The 19811-nt window shown below is 40.4% G+C and overlaps 1 protein-coding gene across 8 annotated transcripts in view; it reads right to left on the reverse strand.

Moving 5' to 3' along the window:
• The window catches only part of Ltbp1 (latent transforming growth factor beta binding protein 1), a 408370-nt gene that overhangs the window by 53563 nt on the left and 334996 nt on the right, over positions 1-19811 (reverse strand). For all 8 annotated transcript variants that reach the window (XM_031357859.1, XM_031357857.1, XM_031357858.1 and 5 more), the window contains 2 exons: positions 19181-19303; positions 12999-13124 (listed from right to left, as the gene is read on the reverse strand). In XM_031357859.1, the coding sequence (XP_031213719.1) occupies positions 12999-13124; positions 19181-19303 (249 nt within the window). The remainder of the gene's footprint in view (positions 1-12998; positions 13125-19180; positions 19304-19811) is intronic.

The following is a 19811-nucleotide window of genomic DNA, read 5'->3' on the forward strand; positions in this document are numbered from 1 at the left end:
CTTATTTCTGAACAGTTCACCAATAGAAGGGGGAAGTGGCAATGGCCTTCAGAATTTTTCTGCATGATAAAACACAAAATATCAAGACTTCAAAGTCATTCTTAGGAGGAAATGTGTATCTATAAATACGTGTATTAGAAAAAAAAACTGTTGAGAAGCCAGTGGTGTAAGGATGTGCTCTAATAGCTGGAAAATAAAGTCAAAACACAGCTAAAGGAAGTAAATAGAGGTAGCAATAAACACACAGGCAGAAAATAAGTAAGCAGAAAGCAAAGAATGGTGAAAAGAGCTGCTTCCCTGCCAAGGTTAGTGCCTGGAGGAAGGCTAGCTGGTCACGGGCACCATCCAGACTCCTACGACTCAAACCAAAACAAAAGCACATTGCCGTACATCTGATAGAGAAGGCTACTATGATCTCTTTTGTTAGAATGAACTTGAAAGTTTACCTAAAGTCAGTGATTCCCTTGAAAAACAGCTGACTCAAAATTTCATAAAAAGTTGAATGTAAATACAATTTTAGCTATTAAAGATCCATCAAGTCAAATTAAAAGAAAACCTCTAACACTCACACACACACACACACACACACACACACACACACACACACTCCCAGCTATAGTTGACCTCACTTGTGAACTCATCTAAAAATTAAGACTAATTTTCTGTAAACTTTCCAAGAACCAACAAAAAAGTTGATTGTGTTAGCTTTTCTTGTTGCTGTAACAAAATATCTGACATAACTGTCTCAAAGGCAGTAAAATTCTCTGAAGGTGGAGGTTTCAGCTGATCTAGCCCCATTCATGCTTGGCTTCATAAGCTTGGAGAGAGCAACACGGTGGCCAGAGCATGGATGGGGGAGGCTATTCTTCTTATGCTGGTCAGAAAGCCAAAAGGGCAATACTGGAAGGGGCCAGGCAAAGCAGAGTCGGCAAAGACATGGCCTTGGTGACCTCTTCCCAGATAGACTCAGCATCCTACAATTTTAAGAACTTTCAAAATAGTACCATTAGCTTTGGACCACACCTTCAATGTGTGTGTCTCCTTCAGACACCTCATCTGCAAACTCTAACAGATATACTCTCAAACTCAATTTGAGCATAGAACAATCATGACTCCACAAAGCTATCCTCTTTTTATGGGTGCCAATATCAATAATCTGGACAAAAATTGCCAATTTGATTACAGGGATATTATGAAAAAGGACTCATCATGATGAGGGTTGAGTTTATTATAGCAACATGGGGTATTTTCCTTAAGTCAAATTGAAGGTGATCAGGTGAGTGACAGTGAGTCATCTTGGTCCATTACACAGAGACCACGTGTGCAGAGCAGGGAAGTGACTATACAGATCTCTTCTGCAGTACCGGGAACCAGCTCTTGTTTCCTAGCTCATGATGGCTTCAAACTTACAAATTCTCCTGTCTCTGCCTTCGGGAAGTGGGGATTACAGGCGTGGTACTATGTTCAGCTGCCAGTAAGGACTCACAAGCTATTCAACATTAGTCCTTACCAGGGAAATAGAAAAGGAGACCATTTGCCATCTGCTTACCAGTGGGACTCACTAGGCTTTGGCAGGGATCACATACCAATCACTGACAAGGTGTGGATATGCAATTTGTATGCTTTGCTGTTGGCCCAGGTGCAAACTGGCATCCTTAAAACCTGGATGGTTAATACCGATTGTCAACTTGAAAGGTTCTAAAATCACCAAGGAGCCATGCCTCTGGACATACTAGTGAGTGGTTAGCTAGATTAGGTTAACTAACCAGTGAGGGGTTAGATAGATTAGGTTAACTAAAATGGGAAGAGCCAACTTAACTATGGATGGTAAATGTGACCACTTGCCTTGAGTTCATGCCAGGATGACATCTCCTCCATGATGGGCAATTCCCCATGAACTGTAAACCATGATACACCCTTCCTCCTTTAAGTTGTGTCTTGTCAGACATTTGGTCAAATCCACAAGAAAAATGATGAACACGGAGACCATGCTTGAAACAACTCATATGACAGCCAGCATTGTAATGATGACAGCACCTCCACATAATACACAGGTAGCAATGAAAATTAATAATCTGATACATAACAGAACAAATGTTTACAAATAACAATGTTGGATAAAAGAAGAGACATATGAGTATATATTGTGTAATTCCATCTGTTGAGTGTTGAAAACCAGGCAAAATAAACATCTGTGAGAAAGTAAGAGTGATTACTAGGTATATGGGACTCAGGGTAACGGAGGTTCGTGATCGTTTAAAAACATCGGGATATTTGTCAGAGGAGCTGGAGGCTAGTTCCTAAGTATGTTGATCTGGTAAAAGTTAAGCTGTGCCCCTTTAAATTATGTGAAGTGAGAATTTCGGTTTCTTTAAAAACATAGTTATGTTATGTGAATCTTTTTGTTTTAATCCCAGGTGTGGGCTATGGGGCTACTTCAGATTGTCCACAGCAGCTGACTAGGATTTGTCTTGTGCTCTGCCAGAGGCGTGATTTTGCCAGCTGAAGGTAGTTTATATTTGGAATTCTGGGGACTCTTGAGAGGGTATAGATGTGAGAGGGCCTGGCATAGCTGCTGCCGCTCCTGCTGCTGCTGGTTCTTGCTGTTACACTTGCTGCGTTTGCTAGGTTGCTGGTTGCTGCTGCTGCTACTGCTGTTTGCTTCTGTTGCTAGGGAGATATCCTGACTACGAAGATTGGACTTGCCCCCCAAACTCAATGCCCCTAATCAGCAGGAAGGAGTCTAAAGAGATCTATGCTCCCTTTCCCTCTAACCCTCTTTCTCACCCACCTAGCATTTGTTGGGGGTTAGAAGGGACTGGAGCGGAGAAGAGTAGTAGGTATAAAAACCCAACAAAGTAGCCAAAAAGTATGGTTACGATTATGTACTTTTAAAAACTATTTTTTTATTTTATTCGTATGTATGTGTGTCCTTGAGAGTGTATGGTGGGTGTGTGGGGGTACTTACAGAGGCCAGAAGAGGGCATCAGGTTTCCTAAAGCTGGAGTTTCAGGCATCTGTGCTGGAAATGAGTGGTAGCAGGCTTCCTAACACTGAGCCATCTCTCTATTCTCAATTCTGTACTTTTAAGTATGCATTTTATTATAGGCTTTAAAAACACTACTTTATATTGTACATTTCCTAGTTAGAGACAATGGGTTTCAGAAGCTCATTTTGCTTCACCATTTCCAATGAGTACAGTATTGGGGCACACAAATTATATTTGACCATGAAGGGGCTCTACCACAGTAACCTTGACCATAGCTTCTTGTTCATTGGAATCCATTCCAAGACGTGTTTTAGTTTTGTTTTATTTTCAACTGCAAAAAGAGAGTCTAGGTGTTTTTGTTTTCTTAAAACAATACAACCCAGAATAAGACTACACATTTAACACACTGTGTCTTGAGGCTTTAACTGTGTACTTCAGTAAGACCTACTATGCTTCATGGGGAGTATATGACAGGAATTGCCCCTGTCCCCAGGCAACTATGTGTTGTTCTTATAGAAAATGATGGAGCAAATATTATAGAATGATTTTATCAGTGTCTTGATAAATATATTATTGTGACTATAGCTATATATTCATAATAGATAGAAACTGTCATATTATAGGATGTGGGCATTAGATACAGTAACCATTCAAGAGGTAGCTCGTGTCTTCTAGGTTATTCATCTGGAGATGCTGAAGCTGCAGGACCACCACCTACTCTAAGAGTCACCTGCTCAGCTTGAGAGTGGCTTCCAACCCTGGGCCCTTCCCTACGAGACACACTAGTTCAGATAATTAAAAGCAAACATAATTGGAAATGGTCTTTTTCATAAAGGTAAAATATAAAATTAATGAGTTTTTTAACCTTGTGGGTTTTTCTTTAAACACCCAAAGTGTCATAGTTAATTTTAAGCATTCAAATCATCCCTCCTTCTCCTCCACAGTAAGCTAAATACAAAGAAGACAGATAAATAACAGCTCATTTCTGTCTCAACCAAAGGAGGTCAGGAATGAGCATTTTCATGAATGAAGTCTTGCAAGGCTCACTTTTTAAAAAAAAATCTAAAAAGTACGCATCAAGATTACATTTCAAACCATACTGACAAGCTCATTCCATGAATGACCAAGAGAACAGGGGAAGTGGTCTGACCCTAATGGTTTTCCTCATTGAGGGAGCTTGCAAGTCTCAGGCTGTATATCTGGAAAGGTCATTTGTGTTATTAAATAGCTTGGAATGAACACACTTTGTGCTTGGCAAGGATCTTCTGTTGGCGAGCAGTGCTGCAGAGAGGAGAGCTAGGGGGCACAGCCTGGGGAAAGAAGCACAGGTTGGCCAGATGTCTCTCTGGGTCCAGCAAAACCTTGCTATTTCATACAAAAAAAAAAAAAAAAAAAAAAAAAAAATCAAAAGCGAGTATCTAAGACAATGAAGAAAAAAATTAAGCTCACAAAGTAGGATGTTTTTTTAATGACACAAAACTTTTTGTTTTTGTTTATTATGAGACAGCATTTCCCTCTGGCTTACTGAAAACTTGTGGAAATCTTCCTATATCAGCCTTTGGAGTACTGGAATTATAGTTGTGTGAACTCTCATACCAACTGATTTTCTTAACACACACACACACACACACACACACACACACACACACACACACACACACACAAAGAAAACAAAAACAGAAAACAAAACAAAACAACAACAACAAACCACCCATATAGTGCATTGCCTGTGTTTCTCCAGAGAAATAAGAAAATATATTTCTGGCAAGGCAGTGGTGGCACACGCCTTTAGTCCCAGCACTTGGGAGGCAGATTTCTGAGTTCGAGGCCAGCCTGGTCTACAGAGTGAGTTCCAGGACAGCCAGGGCTACACAGAGAAACCCTATCTCGAAAAAAAACCATATATATATATATATATACATATGTATATATGTATATATATACATTCATATATATATGTATATGTGTACACACATATATATATTTCTGAATGTAAAAGCACATTTTCCATTTTCTTCCTATTTCTTTCCACCAAGTCTAAGATAATATCGTATAAAAACTAGAAAAGTTATTGAAGGGGGGGTGCATGAGAAGAAATTAGACTTGTTACAGAAAAGAAATATTTCTTAAAATCTAAAAGGACAACATAAGTCAAAAAAATAAGACCATTTTTCTATCCTGTGGGCACTATAGGCTAACAAATCATACATTTATTATCACATAAAGGATGATCACAGAAAATGGAGAGTTTAGGTCCCACTGTAAACTACATGCATGCTGCTCAGTTCTCTCAAGAACACCAGAAAACGGCACATATCTACTCTCATGGCTCCACAAGAGACAGAACACATGGACTATACGTGTGCATTTTTATGTCATCTTAAGTTTTATAAATGTAGTGTTACTTTGCCTTAACTCATCTATTAGTAGACATTTACATCTCCCCTGTATTAATTTAATAGTTTTACACCTTTATCCCAGCCTGCTTTGAGAGCATCAAGGTCATATTCTAAATTCTAAGCCACATTGTATGCTTTGTTTTCCTACACCACTGCTTATGCTGAGCAGCCAGTGTGGACTGGGAGAGAGCCCTCAGCATAGGCCAAGCATATCAAAGCCCAGATTCATCTTTTTGACACGTAGGCCCCAGAGGCACCATAAAATTGGCCAAAGTAATTCCTTTTTTTTTTTTTCTTTTACTACTCGAATTTTTCTCTTTCTATATTCCAGTAGAAGCTAAGAAGGATCAATTTTAAAACCACAGAAAATAGACAGTATACCTCTAGAAATAATAGCCCCAGCGCTTCAGGGTGAGGAAGCACAGTGCTGAGTGGAGCCTCACTAGCAATCGAGACACAAAACAATTTAAAACAGCAAGCATTTAGTGGGTGGATGGAAAAGCTGCGTTGGTTATGCGAAATTCTTAGGGGACATAGAAGATGGAAGATTAAAGCAAATAATATAGAAATTAATTACTATGCTCCGTTATACACGACTTTAACTTTGGAGAGAGATAGTAATCATCAATACACAGACCTAGACCTAGACCTGGAACTTCCTGATAATTTCATTCACAAACAAACACATAATCTGTGTGATCCATAGTCTCTAAGTAGCAGTAATACAAAATGAACATGCTTAGAATGTTCCTAGCTTCTATGGAACAAAGTCAGTGACTGAATAAATGCCAGTGACTAAATGCCAGCGTCTAAAGTATCCCTGTAAGAAACACTGATGTAGAAAGAGCACAGTCGTGGAGCACAGTCATGGAGCACAGTCTATAGGCTGGGCTTCACTCTGGGTTGATGGTTGCCAAGACACACTCAGCTCACGTAGGTAACACATTCCTCATTATCCAGGGGGAAATGAGGTAGTACTGCCTTAATAACTTACCCAGTCCACACAGTTAAGAAGGAGCAGGAGGTCAACTTCACACTCTTAGATTCCACAACTTAACTGTCCAATCACTTCTGTGTCCGGCCATTACTCAGGACAAGCTTTACAGAAAAAGAGGGACTTTGCAAATGTGCTCGACACTTGGCTTAGGGTGATCTCATTACAAAGGTTTCCTAATACAGGATGAACTATATGCATCCAAATACTGACTAACCCCTAACTATTTCCAGTGGCATATATACCACTAGGCAAAACTGAAATTGTTCCTGAGAGTCTGGCAATGACACACACACACAAACGTAGAATAGGGTAGCAATGGGGGCAGAAACAGCCAGACACTGAAAAAGGAATCCACATTCACTAAGGGTGAGGAAGTCTAGGAAAAGTGGTTTGAAAAGTGCTCTGGGAGGATACAGTATTCCGATAAAGATCCCAGGAAGGAGAGATGAAGATCTTTGTAATCCTCATCAGTGTTATAAATGTCCTCATAGTTGCAGCCCAAAGCATACCAATCAATACCTAACCCATCCATGGGTTTGCTGTGAAGGTCAGATGAGGCAAAGGCATGGTACACTTAGCACAGTGCCTGGGTCAGTGAGGACTCCATGAATATCCCCTGGCCACTGTGAGTGCTGTGACTGGGCCCACTCCCTGTCCACTAGCTCGGGGAATCCAACATAATTGCTGAAGTAACTGCTTCGAACATGACACATGAGACAATACAATTTCTGAAGTATGAAAACACCTTGTGAGAACTTCCCATGGCCTAAAAAGACCTCTCAATGTAGATGACACCAAAAAATTGTCAAAACGGGTGGTACCGGTCATGTGCCAAGTGCCTGTATGGGCATCAGTACCAGGTACGCATTGTCTGATCCCGTTCGCTGGCTTTGCTTCTTGACAATCTCATGTCTATTATTGCATGGAAATATGCATATCTATGGTAGCAAGGAAAGTAAGGACTTGATCAAGAGATGATTTGCCTAATGTAAAAGGATAGTAGATTATTTTTTTCCCTTTCCTTCTCCCTCTTGCTCCAGCTCTGCTCGCTCTGGTCACACACACACACACACACACACACACACACACACACACACACACATACACACCACTCACTCCAAGGACAATAAATGCTAGAGATGTTGAGAAAGTTTTGAAACTTCTGCTTCTATGAGTTTCTCTAGAAACCGTTGATACACAACCAAGCGACACATGGGAAAAATAGGTACTAGGCCCAAAGCTAGTTTATTCCATCAATATGCTCTCAGCCCTCTCTTCCCCCTACTGACTTAAATATCCATTTTCACTCATGATTGCTGAAGTGCATTCCCAGGAGAAGTGAATGTGAACAGCAGCCCTTACAGATGGAACTCCCTTCCTTTTCCTCTTTCCTTCTACATGTGGTAGACAGAATATCCCCTTGTTAAAATTCTCCACCTTTTTTCATTTAGTAAAGATAAAAACACTCAAATTGTTTTCCCTTAGAAGATTTTTCAGTTTCTGATCTTAAGATGATGATGGTGCTGATCACCATTGTCGTCGTCATCATCATCATCATCATCATCATCATGCTTAAAATCTTTTGGCCAAGCAGCAAGATGTAATATATGTTGGGGTCAGAAATAGTGCTCTTTAGTGATGGATATGAAGTTCTACCTTTATGCCACAAAACTGCTGGTGCTCCAGTGCTTCTCCTCAATGGGTGTGTACTTCTGTTCTACACTGTGTGGAGAACATGTACCTCAAGGTCAAACACACAGCACACTTGCTTCCGGTTCATTATTTTCTGGAGTGGAGCTGTCCAATGATGACAAAGTTAGCCACTTCTGGAGTTACCCTTTCATTCACATTGCTGTCACCACCATTGATATGCTTCAAGAAGCCAACTGTTATATTCTCTTTTCTGGATGAATATGTGAGTATGGAGTGGCTTGTTACTAGTATCCAAGAAGTATCTCTATAGGTCTCCAATGGTAGGATTTAATTTTGTGGGACTGAGGAGAAAATTCTAGACGTCTTACAGCTAGATGCTGTAAGAAATCCCCTCTTTGTCTTGACAATCTCAAATTCTCAACCAGTATCAGAATTGTCACAAAGACAGGACAAGTTGGCCATCACTTCTTCACTCTGGAGTATCATTATGAGACATCAGAAATAACAGCAGCAGCATTATTGGTGGAAGTAGAACAAAGAATTAAAATGAAAGGCTTTGATCTTTTCTTTCCAACGGGAATGGGAGGGAGGAGGCATTGAGGGGAAGCGATGGCAGACATGCATCTGTTTTGAAAGCAGAATTTGCTTCCAAGAGCAGTTAGTTGTAGATTCCCAGTGAGGTTATATTATTTCCATAGAATGCCCCGCTTCCCTCGCCCTGTCCCCAGCCTCTCCTACTCGCAGTCATCTGGAGAGGTGTGTTGCCTGTCATCATGGAGCCTGCACTGGGATAATTCAGCCAAAGGTCACACTTTACACAGGGGCTCATACTCGGTGTTGTATGGCTTTTTTTTTTTATTCCTCTGTGGGGAACAGAATTCACGATAGCGATGAGGCAAAGGCCTTCTGCTTGTCACTTTGAACCTTTGACTACTTATGGATGGTGCTTTGCTACACAGCAAAGACCAGCTTAAAATTAAGAGGCATTGAATATGGATCTTTTTCTCAAACACAAAATACCTTTTTTCATGTTCACCTAGAGAAACAGAGCAGCAAGTTCTGCCACACTCCCTCAGCATCTCACCAGCTTCCTCTCTGGCTCTAGACCTCATGGGTCCCTAAACTCAATCCCGCTTCTTCCTTTATTTACAAGTTTATCCCTTCCCAGTGTCATGCATAATTTACACTTGTCTACTAGTTTATTGTCTCAAAAAATGGAGTTCTGTTTCAGGTGGTGGTCTCTGAAGCTCTCTGGGTACTTAGGATTGCCATTTGCACACAGTAGGTACTTACTGAATGTTTTTTGAGGAATATAGGTTTGTGATAGAGTGCTTACCTAGCATGTAGGAAGCTCTAAGTTTCATTCCCAGCAATATCATTCCCAGATAAACAAATAGACAAACGTACATTGTTTGTTGAATGAATGAGTGAGTGAGTGAGTGAATGAATGAATGAAAATGTTATCTGAAGTATGGGATTTTATGAAGGATTTATTCAACATGAGTAAGGGGCCCAGTTAGCAGAGCTGACCAATGGAGGACAACGATGAAGGAAAAGATCCCTACATTCTGTCATTCTCAGCAGTGTTTTTCTATGTTGCTGCCATCTTTGGATCTCTGTGGAAGCAGTGTGGCTCTAGGATCATATGAGTCAGCTGGAGGGCACACGAGCTCCAATAACATGTGATATTCCCAAACACCACGGGATTACAACACAAATTCTCAGTGAGCCTTGACACATGGCGGGAATGAAGCCAGAGGCAGCGCGAGGCAACGTCAGGCAGCAGGAGAGACTTCTTCCCAGGGTTCCAGGGGGGAATCTGGTGGCTCGCAGTGCCTCTGCCTCCTGACTATGCACACATGTTCTGCTAATGCTGATGAAGCCATTACCTGAGCTTGCTGGTGAACATCGTGGCAAAATACCATTTGTGCAAATGAGAATTCCACAATAAAAAATAATAATCACTTAAAGAGCAAAAGAAGTAGGAGTTTTAAAGTGAAGGGATAGAGTAAACTGGGTTATAAGATGGTGATGTAAGGGAAATAAGCAAATTCATTATTGTTTTCTACACAACACAAGAGCTCTGGTTACCTAGTGAAAAGAACATAGCAGAAGAGGAACTGTATGTAACTGAGAGACAACAGGGAGGGACAGGGGACAAAGGGCCCTGCTCCCCTGGGGTTTCCTAACCTGACTCTGGGATTTATAATGTGTTCATCACATGACATATGGCATGCTATGCCATGCGGTTAGTTATATATCCACAGAGTGAGACCATAATCATATGATTTATGTATACATGAACAATGTATCCTATGGGATACACCCTTATTTAACTTTGATTTCTCCCTCCTGCGATATAAGCTCCGTATGAGCAAGAACTGCCTATACAGTGCCTTCAGAGTGATGTCTGCCACTGCACAGGCATCCAGTAATACTTCAATGAATGACTGAATAACTAACTCATCAGCTCATCCTGATCCCTAACTCCTGAAGCTTGAGTGGCACTCTACTTCCCGTTCCCAGATACCATACCCAGGTAAGGGGATGAAGGACTGAAGATGCTCTCTAATCCCCACAAACCTGGCTATGCTGCTTCAAATCCTTTAAACTGAAGATTTGTCTCTTGATAGTCATTTAGTCATTAAGCCAGACACCGACAACTGCCCAAGATCTGGGAGATGAAGCAAGGGGCCCCACATTTTTGGCTATGCTGAGCCAATTTCTTTGCACTACCCCTAGATGCTTTACTCTGGTTGAAACAAGTGTGTCACTCCCAGCAATGACATGGCTTCAGCTGCTCACAAGGAAGCTGGTGAATGGATGTGGACCAAGAGTGCCAACCATCATTCAGCATTAATTCAAACACTATGCACGCCAGCTGCATTGCCAAACCCTGATCACATGAGCTGGCTTTGTCCTACACCACAGCCAGGGGTCGTATGAGGACAGTACTATTGCCGTAAGTTTCAGACTTAATCCAACAAAAGAAAACTTGGACCAATTTAGTGTATTGGATTAATCCCTAAAAACAAAATCCTTCAGGAACTTATTCAAGGAAAAAAATGACATGTTTAATAATTAGCTGTACTTCCATACATTGGTGCAGTATTCTAAAATTACCTTTTATTACTTGTAAAAATGTCCAGTCTGGGGAATATGGAGGAATGGAGCAAGTGTCAAAGAGAGCCCAGTGACTTACAAAGCATTACGTGTTTTCTAAAAAACACATTTTTAAGGTCAGACCCTTGCCAAGTAAATGACCAACCAAATTAGAGCTGCAACCAGATTAGAGAAATTATATAACTCCCAATTTGCAAAAATCAGTGTTCAAAAAGGTACAGGGTGGGAGAAAAATGAACACATCTGAAAGGCGAATGCACACTGTTAACACTCCGTTTGTTTGCAACGACAGCTTCACGGAGATGTTCTGCCCTTTTTTGAGCACAGTGACCCAACCAGCAGGCGCAGTAACTCTGACCATGTCTCAGGGGAGGAGAACTTTACTGCCTATGATTTGGAGTGAAGCAAACCGAGTAAGCCTGCATCTTTCTGTAAATGTGGGGTTCTGCGAATCTGCCCCGCTGGCTGAGGTGAGGCAGCACCCCTCTGGGCTCAGAGGAGAACCTGAGCACCACAACAGCCTCAGAGCCCCACACATACACTTCACATAAAACACGAAGCCCCGAAGCCCGAGTTCCTTGTAAATCTACCATCACCCACATCATGCTGCTGCCTTCCTCCATTTCCCCACCTGGGATTCCTTCCAAACCCTTTATTCTGTCTGCTCCAGCTCCACCCTGCACTATCTTTCTCCCATCGTAGCCAAATCTGGCCTCCATGTTTTGTCTGCTCAGCAGGAGAACAATTTCAACAATCTCCGTTTTATAAGATGAGTTTATTCCTCCCAATATAATAATTGGTTTCAGCTGACCCTGGACGCCGGTCCTCGGCCGGGTTCCACAGCAAGAGAGCAGACACTTCCTGCTGCAGTAGACTTTCAGAGCAAAGAATGGCTTAGGCCTGGAATAGAATATTTACAATGCACTTTTCAAAAATGCAGTCAAGTTTCAATAACCCAGATCTTAAAAAGAGAAGAAGAAAAGCCACAATGGACTTAGGATCATGGCAATATTAGCTTACTTTTAAAAAGGCTCAGATGGATTGCTCTACTATTTATCAAACTATAATGTCGCAAGGAGCATAAAACTAACAGCCAGTACAGTAACCTGCAAACATTCAGAGGCCACAAACAGGACTTGGTGCAGTCTAAATGTCTTATAGTCTAATAAACCTTTGGAGAACATAAACAATGTAGACACGTAAGGAAATGGATTGGCTTAGAGAAGTGTTTCTCAACCTGTGGGTTGTGACCCTTTTGACAAAGGTCTATTTCTAAAAATATTTACATTATAATTCATAAGTTAGCAACTTTAAAATTATGAAGTGGCAATGAAAATAATTTTGTGGTTGGGGGGTTGCCACAACATGAGGAACTGTACTAAAGGGTCGCAGCATTAGGAAGGTTGAGAACCATTGGCTTAGAGGTAGGAAGATGAGAGGCATAATATTGGATAGTCCCTGTTTCCAATGGTACTGAGAAATCAACCAGGATATTATGTTTTAAAAACAGAATAAACTAGATGACCCACACAAAGGGTAAGGGAAACAGGAAACACATCAGGGTGTCTACCCAGAATGCTCAGCTCTGAAAGACTTCACTCATTAGTGTAGAATGGCAACTATCTGTGGGTATTTTCACCCTACAGCCTCAGGTTATTCTATCTGTAAATGCTGAAACGGTTGAGCTATGCTTTCCAGTTCAAGTCACCTTGACATACAGAAGCCTTGGGCCTTGAATTACAAATACTGTGTTAAGTCTTACAGTCTTGTTGCCTGTCCTATAGAAAGCCATACCTCAGCTTCTTCATGTTATAGATTTCCTTATGGGTTCCCTTACCTTCACATGTACGGCCATCTGCAGAGATGGAGAACCCCTGTTCGCAGACACAGTGGAAGGAGCCTTGCGTGTTTAGACACTCCCCATGAGGTCCACAGAGTCCTGGCTGTGCACATTCATTAATGTCTGCAATTGAAAAGAGAGTTACAAACATTTAAAAAGAGATCTATTTTGTTTTTCACTAACACCAGTCATACAGTAGGCAAAATCTAGTCTTGAAAGAAGTAAACTTTTCTTTTGTAACCCAAATATAGCATTTGTCTACATAAGAGATCAAGAAAAGTTGAACTGTCAAATGGGACAACAGACTTAGGACTTAGGGTGACCCACATGACAGCGGACATTCAACTGGGTCAACCTGTAAAAATACCAAGTCTCCAAGGTTCAACCCAGAGCTTTAGACATACCAAACCCTTGAGTAATATTAATCAACAATCTGGGAAGCAAACACCAATGAGAAACTCTACTGGAGCCTGCCACACCCACTTCTCCATCCCCAGGATGTAGACTTCCTCAGGGCAAGGCCAGACATGCCTTGTATACAGTTTAGCTCATAAACACCACTCCATAAATAATTGCTGGTTATATTGGAAATAAATTTCAATCTATATTTCACCAAAAATGAGTAATGGAAATAAAATAAAAGGAAAAGATGGCCAGACTTTGTGATGGTGGAATTAGTGAGGGTGAAGTGTTTACTGTAATGCTTAACATACACCCAAATGTCCAGAAGTGGCCATATTATGAAGATGCATAAACAGCTGATGGCGTGGGCAAAGTGTGTTAGCATCTTTTGTTCCATTTGTCCTTCTCACACCAGAGTGACAAAGGCACTCTATGTACTGTTAACAAGGGGAGTTAGAAAGCAAAATGTTCGTTCAAACCAGTTCTAAATATTTTAGCCAAGAGTGTCCTCAACAACAACAACACAGGAACCCAGGGGCAGCTCACCTATTCACAGTAGCACTGGCTCATGCAGCAGCTTGTGCACTGTGGACTCCTGGCTGGCTCGCTTATCTGTGTCTCTCCCCACTGTTTGCTCCTTGAGGAGGTCAGGATGTGTAAACTATGAGTTCCTTACCATTCATGTTGTATATCAATAATGTCATAAGTATTAACCCACCACAAATGTAATATTACTCCTCTACTGAGGGAACAGTAATTGGCTTGGGTTCTTTTAGGGAACTGACATCAAAAGTGATGACACGTCCTCAGTCCTCCAAGCATGTCCCTTTCTATCTTTTTGAAGTTTCTTAGGGTCTCTCTTGCCTTTTACTAAAGAAGTCCTCAATATTTCTTCTTAGAAGCTCATGTTTGTTTCAACTGTTTATGAGCGCCCTCTACAAGCCTGATGAATAGCATGGGCCCCTGGCAATTATGACTCTCAGAATAATCAAGTCCTATGCATAGCTTAACCCAGTACAGACATGACTTCGTGCTGGTGGCTTTTAGTACATGCTGAGCTACAACATCTCTCTTTTCCATAAAACACCACCACTTTCTGCTTATACAGGCTTTCTGGAGGCTCCTCTGCTTGTCCTGCTAATTCATCTGTAGAAGAACTTGTAACAACTACAATTCATTGCTTTTCTTTATTAGCCTTGAATTTTATATCTCTCCACAGCCACGTAAGTCACATAGCTTGGCTTACGTACTGCTGAGACAAAGAAAGAAACCTGCAGACCATCTCAAGAAACAATTAGCAGCATACAGACACACACAGAGCAGGAGAAAGTCTCTTCACAGAAGGCTTACTACCCAGACCAAATAAAGAGCTACAAAAATTAAACCTGAAACCAAACAACAAACAAATCTTTCAGTCAATAAATGGGTTAACGACCTGAATGTGCAACAATATGAATATGGAAAAAATATTTGGAAAATCATTCAATGCTTTTGTTCACGGGGGGGGGGAGTTGAAAATTAAAATTGTTTTGAGGTTCCATCTCATGTGTATCAGACATGCTGTCATGAAGAAAACAAATGACAACAAATACTTCTGAGGATATGGAGAAAGAGGAACCTTTATTTGCTGCTAGTGGAAGTATAAACTGTTGTAGCCACCATAGAAACAAACCTGGAGGTTGACAGAAATATCAAATGATCCAGGTATGCCGTTACTGGGAATCAATATCTACCCAAAGCATTCTTATGTCAATACACCACAGAGATATATATACCTTTGTATGTATTGCTACACTTGACAATAGCTAGGAAATAGAACCAGCCAAGACATCCATCAATAGATGAATAGGTAAAAAGAAAAAAATATGGTATATATAAATACAATGGAAATTTATTCAGCCATAAAGAGAAATGAAATCATGGCATTTGCAGGGAAATGGATGGAACTGGAAATCATTATGTTCAGAGAAATAAGCCAGACTCAGAATGACAAATACAGCATGTTTGTTCTCATATGGGGACCCTAGACCTTAATTTGTGTGTATGTATACACATGTACATGTGGGAGTGTAAGTCATGAAACTGGGAAGGGGCCACAGAGGGGAAATCTTAAAGGAAAGGGAAAGAAAAGCAAGCACAATTGAAGGCATATGACATGAAAGCAGAAGAGACATGGCTTGGGGCAGGGCAAACATGAAAGCAGGGACAAGAAGGCCAGGGAGGAATGTGGGGATCATGCGGCACAAAGTATGTATGAAACCTCCATGATGAAATCCACTACTTTGCATGTTAACTTTTTAACTTTAAAAGTCAACAGAAAATAAAAGAATGATTAGCAAAAATCAGCCCTGTTTTCTTGAAAGTTTGTCTCTTATCATTTTCACATATAGGACAAGGAAATGCAACTCATTTCATACTTGCTTATTTCTCAGTATGATTTCAGGTTTTTCCTTTTCTGTAAGGCCTCTGATACTTCTGATCATCCATTACACAGGCAATCTGAATCCTAACTTTCGTTTTGACTCCGGTTCTGCTCCTCCTCCTCCAATCCAGCATCTAGTATCACCTTCATCAGGTGGCCTGAGCATTAATACCATATGCATGCTCATCTGCCAAGCCCTAGAGGCACCCTAAGATTTCCTTTTTGCTTTTACTCTTTGGCTTGATGAAACCCTTTCAAAGCTACCAACACTTTGCAGCTCTGTGCTGTAAACACTGTACACAAATATTTTGTTTTCAAAGAAGTCATTGATTAGCAAGGAACTGTCTAAAAAGTTTGACGACAGGAACCAGAGGCGAATTCCCAGACTCTTTTCCAGGAAACTGCTAAAAAAGAACAACACGAATATCTGGAGCTAGAGAAACATATGCGTTCAATTTGGATTGGACTTCTTGAAGCATTCATTTCTGAGCTATGCCTCTAGTAACTCTGAGCTGAAAGCCAGACTATATTTAAGTTGGATTTCTTTCATGGGTCCAGAATGCCATAGAAATTCAGTTTGGCATGTGCAAGTCAAAACGTGAAACTGAAGTGTGCTCTGAATCTCTTGCGTACCCTGCCACATTCCTGAAGAGACTATTAACGTGGAATTTCCATATTGCCTGCACATCACCATTAGGTTTTTGGGACAAAGAAAAATTGTAAGCACACTCTTGACTGAAAAAAAAAAAAGTCTTGACTTCAGAACACTAGGTGAGGCTGCCAAAGTTTATGCCTATCACATGGTCACTCAACAATGGACCCTGGGTAGTAACTTTGCCATCCATTACATTTTCAGCATTAAAAAGAGCTGTGAAACCAGGACCTCTCAACAGAGCACTGACATAATCATCAGATTAGGGAATGGGGGACAGAGTAGAAAGAACACAGAGCTGCCTCTAGCGACAGAGCAAAAGGGAGCACTCAAAGGGAGGTGAGCCTGCATGCTTGCACAAACAGCCTAATAGGAGAAAATGAGCAATAGAACTGGTTCTTACACATCCCTTACACAGCACACTGCTTCAGAAATATCAGTGAGAAGACACTTGCCACCTAACCCAATGACCTAAGTTGGATCTCTGAGACTTAACATGGTAGAAGAAGAGAACTGATAGTCTCTTGTCCTGTCAGCAAGTTGTCTTCAGACCTTCACATGTGGACATGCATGAGCATGGCCAAACACACACACGAACACATACACGTATTACAATTAATTTCGTAAAAGAGAAACGCCTGTCATGTATTTGGACTCAAAGTTTTTCAAGCTGACCCATTCACTTATTCTGGAAAAGGGACTGTGACAAAGAGCAAAGTCAATTTATTAATGATTGATGGTCATTAACCACCATACTTTTGGAGTAGTCACATCTTTGAAAGTTGACCTCAAACCACAGACAGGACTTTTATGTTCTGAGAGAACATGGTGCAATTAATGAGTCAGATGACTGAGCGAGTTCTGGGGGATTTGACTCTAGAAGTGAATGATAGAATGTTCACTATGAGCTCTTGGGCCATTTGGACTGAGCCTGGTTTTACCTCTACTTAGCCAAAAGAAATTAGAAAAGAAAATATCAGTTTTCAGCCAAAATGCCTATAATAAAAACCAGGATTCAAATTTCTTAGGTTTTTGAGTTTTTTTTCTTTTCATCTCCTGGCATTTTTATATGAATCAAGATTAATTTTGTTTAAAGTTCTAAAATGGAAATATTTTGACAGAAATGTGTAACTTGAATGGTCCTTCTCCACAGCATCAAGTCTGAGCACATTTAATTTCCACACTGGAAACACTTAAAAACCCAATTTCAGTTATTGCATTATGATAGCAAAGAAATACCTAATAGCAAATGAGGTACAGGAAGTATATTTAAATCTGGGGACCAATGAGGAAATTAATTCTTATAAGACCTTTTAGGCAAAGGCCCATGTCTTCCTCATATGACACAAAGGGAAACATGGCCAGTGGCATACAAAGAAAGCATTATATGACTCTAGTACCCTATCTTAGAGAGAAAGCACCTTCTCTGTCAAGAGTATATTATCTGGAACATACCAGTAACCATATCAGGGGAGAGATTATTTGTGGCAATCAACAGTAATAATAATAAGAAAAGAATATCCATACACATTATCTTATTTATTAGTACTTTGAATATTTTTCACAATTCTACAATGGCAGAGGAACATAAAACATTTACTCACACATCAGAAATAAACATATGTAAATGGAGATATAAGTATAAATTTTCAGTGGAAAATAGGCATGAATTGGTTAATTGTTCATTCATTTTTACATTCATTTTTATTCATTCATTCATTCATTCATTCATTCATTCATCTATTTCCTTTAGTGCTGGGTGTTGATCCCAGGCACATACATGTGATCCTTTCACATACTAGGCAAGTCCTTTACCATTGAGCAATGTCTCCAACACCATGGACTTATTAAGACTTATAAGTGCTGGTAAATTTGTGGCAGCCATAAGATGTAGCTGAAAACACTGGACACAGGATCTATCCCAAAGTCAAATAGCAAGTCAATATGTTTTCCTGTAGCACAACCATTTAACCTCACTGACTTCTTGTGTTACAAAAGTTGTAGGTTCAAATCTCAGCTCATTAGTGTCTGAGTGTCAGTTATTCCCATACAGATGGGATATAAGGAAAACCACCTTTCATGTTGCTATAAGAATTGAAAGAGATACCCAACAGTGAATGTTCAGTTTAAGTTATTATGATGGTACATATCAGTACTTGGGTTGTATTACTGCGTTCTTATGAGCACCTGTGTCAACTAAATTGCTGTTTGGGAGAATAAACGTTGATAAGGAATTTGGAAACTATGAATTTCTATACTTCCTTATTTTAACTAAATCATTAATGAACTTCGTTTGGAAGAGAGGACAATGGTAGGTACTGGACAAAAGCAGGCATTATAAAAAGGACAAATATAATCTTTGAGGCAAATGAAATACATTCATGATAGACACAAACAAACTAAAAGATAACAGCAAATCAAGTACTAACAAGGCCGGGCAATGGAAGGCTCGAGAAAGCACGAGTGAGCGCAGAATTATCCATAGTGAGAGTGTGGCCTAAGACACACGCAAGCTTTGCTTAATCCAGTGTGGCTCCATGCAAGAGATGCCTATGCTGGACACAGAGCTCAGAAATACACACTCATGACAGAAAATGGCATCGGTTACATAGGAATCAACAAGGAGGGAACCACAGCTTACTGTCAGGAAACACTGCAGAACTGAACAGCTAGGTATGTAATAAAAGGGAAAGAGACATGTACCTTGACATCCCTTGTTGTCGTTCAGCTGGAATCCATCTGGGCACGTGCAGTCATAGGACCCCGCAGTATTGATGCAGTCACCTCCCTGGCAGACACTGCTGTCCTCCAAGCATTCATTGATATCTGCAAGCCAGTGCACATGTTAGGACTGAGTGAGCAATATAAGAAAGATTATACATGTTATATGTACACACACACACACAAAATCACATAACATGCAATGTGCTTACAGTGCATGACTTCGAATGGAATAAATACGTTTTATTTTAAATGAAACACTTTGAAATAAGTTTTAGATTTTTTCGTGGCTTTGTTATTTTAGTGATGGAGTCTAGTTTGTTACATTCTGAAATTTCTGATCTTTCTCCCTCAGCCTCCTCAGTGCAAAGGCCATCCAGGGTTTTAGCTTTGAATCAACACAGAAATGGGATTCTTAAGATAGTATCTAACTGTGTAGCCTGGACTGGCCTAACTCACAATCTTCCTGCTTCAGACTCCTGAGCACTATGTAGATGTTCTAAATGAAATTAACTGGGAGTGGAAGAGTCACAATTTTTTATTAAACAATAATTTACTTGCTTGTCTTCTTCCTAATAGAGAATACATATTTTTAAAGCACATGTTGCTAAGT

This window comes from Mastomys coucha, unplaced genomic scaffold (genome assembly GCF_008632895.1).
Source record: "Mastomys coucha isolate ucsf_1 unplaced genomic scaffold, UCSF_Mcou_1 pScaffold6, whole genome shotgun sequence".
Taxonomy (NCBI): Eukaryota; Metazoa; Chordata; class Mammalia; order Rodentia; family Muridae; genus Mastomys; species Mastomys coucha.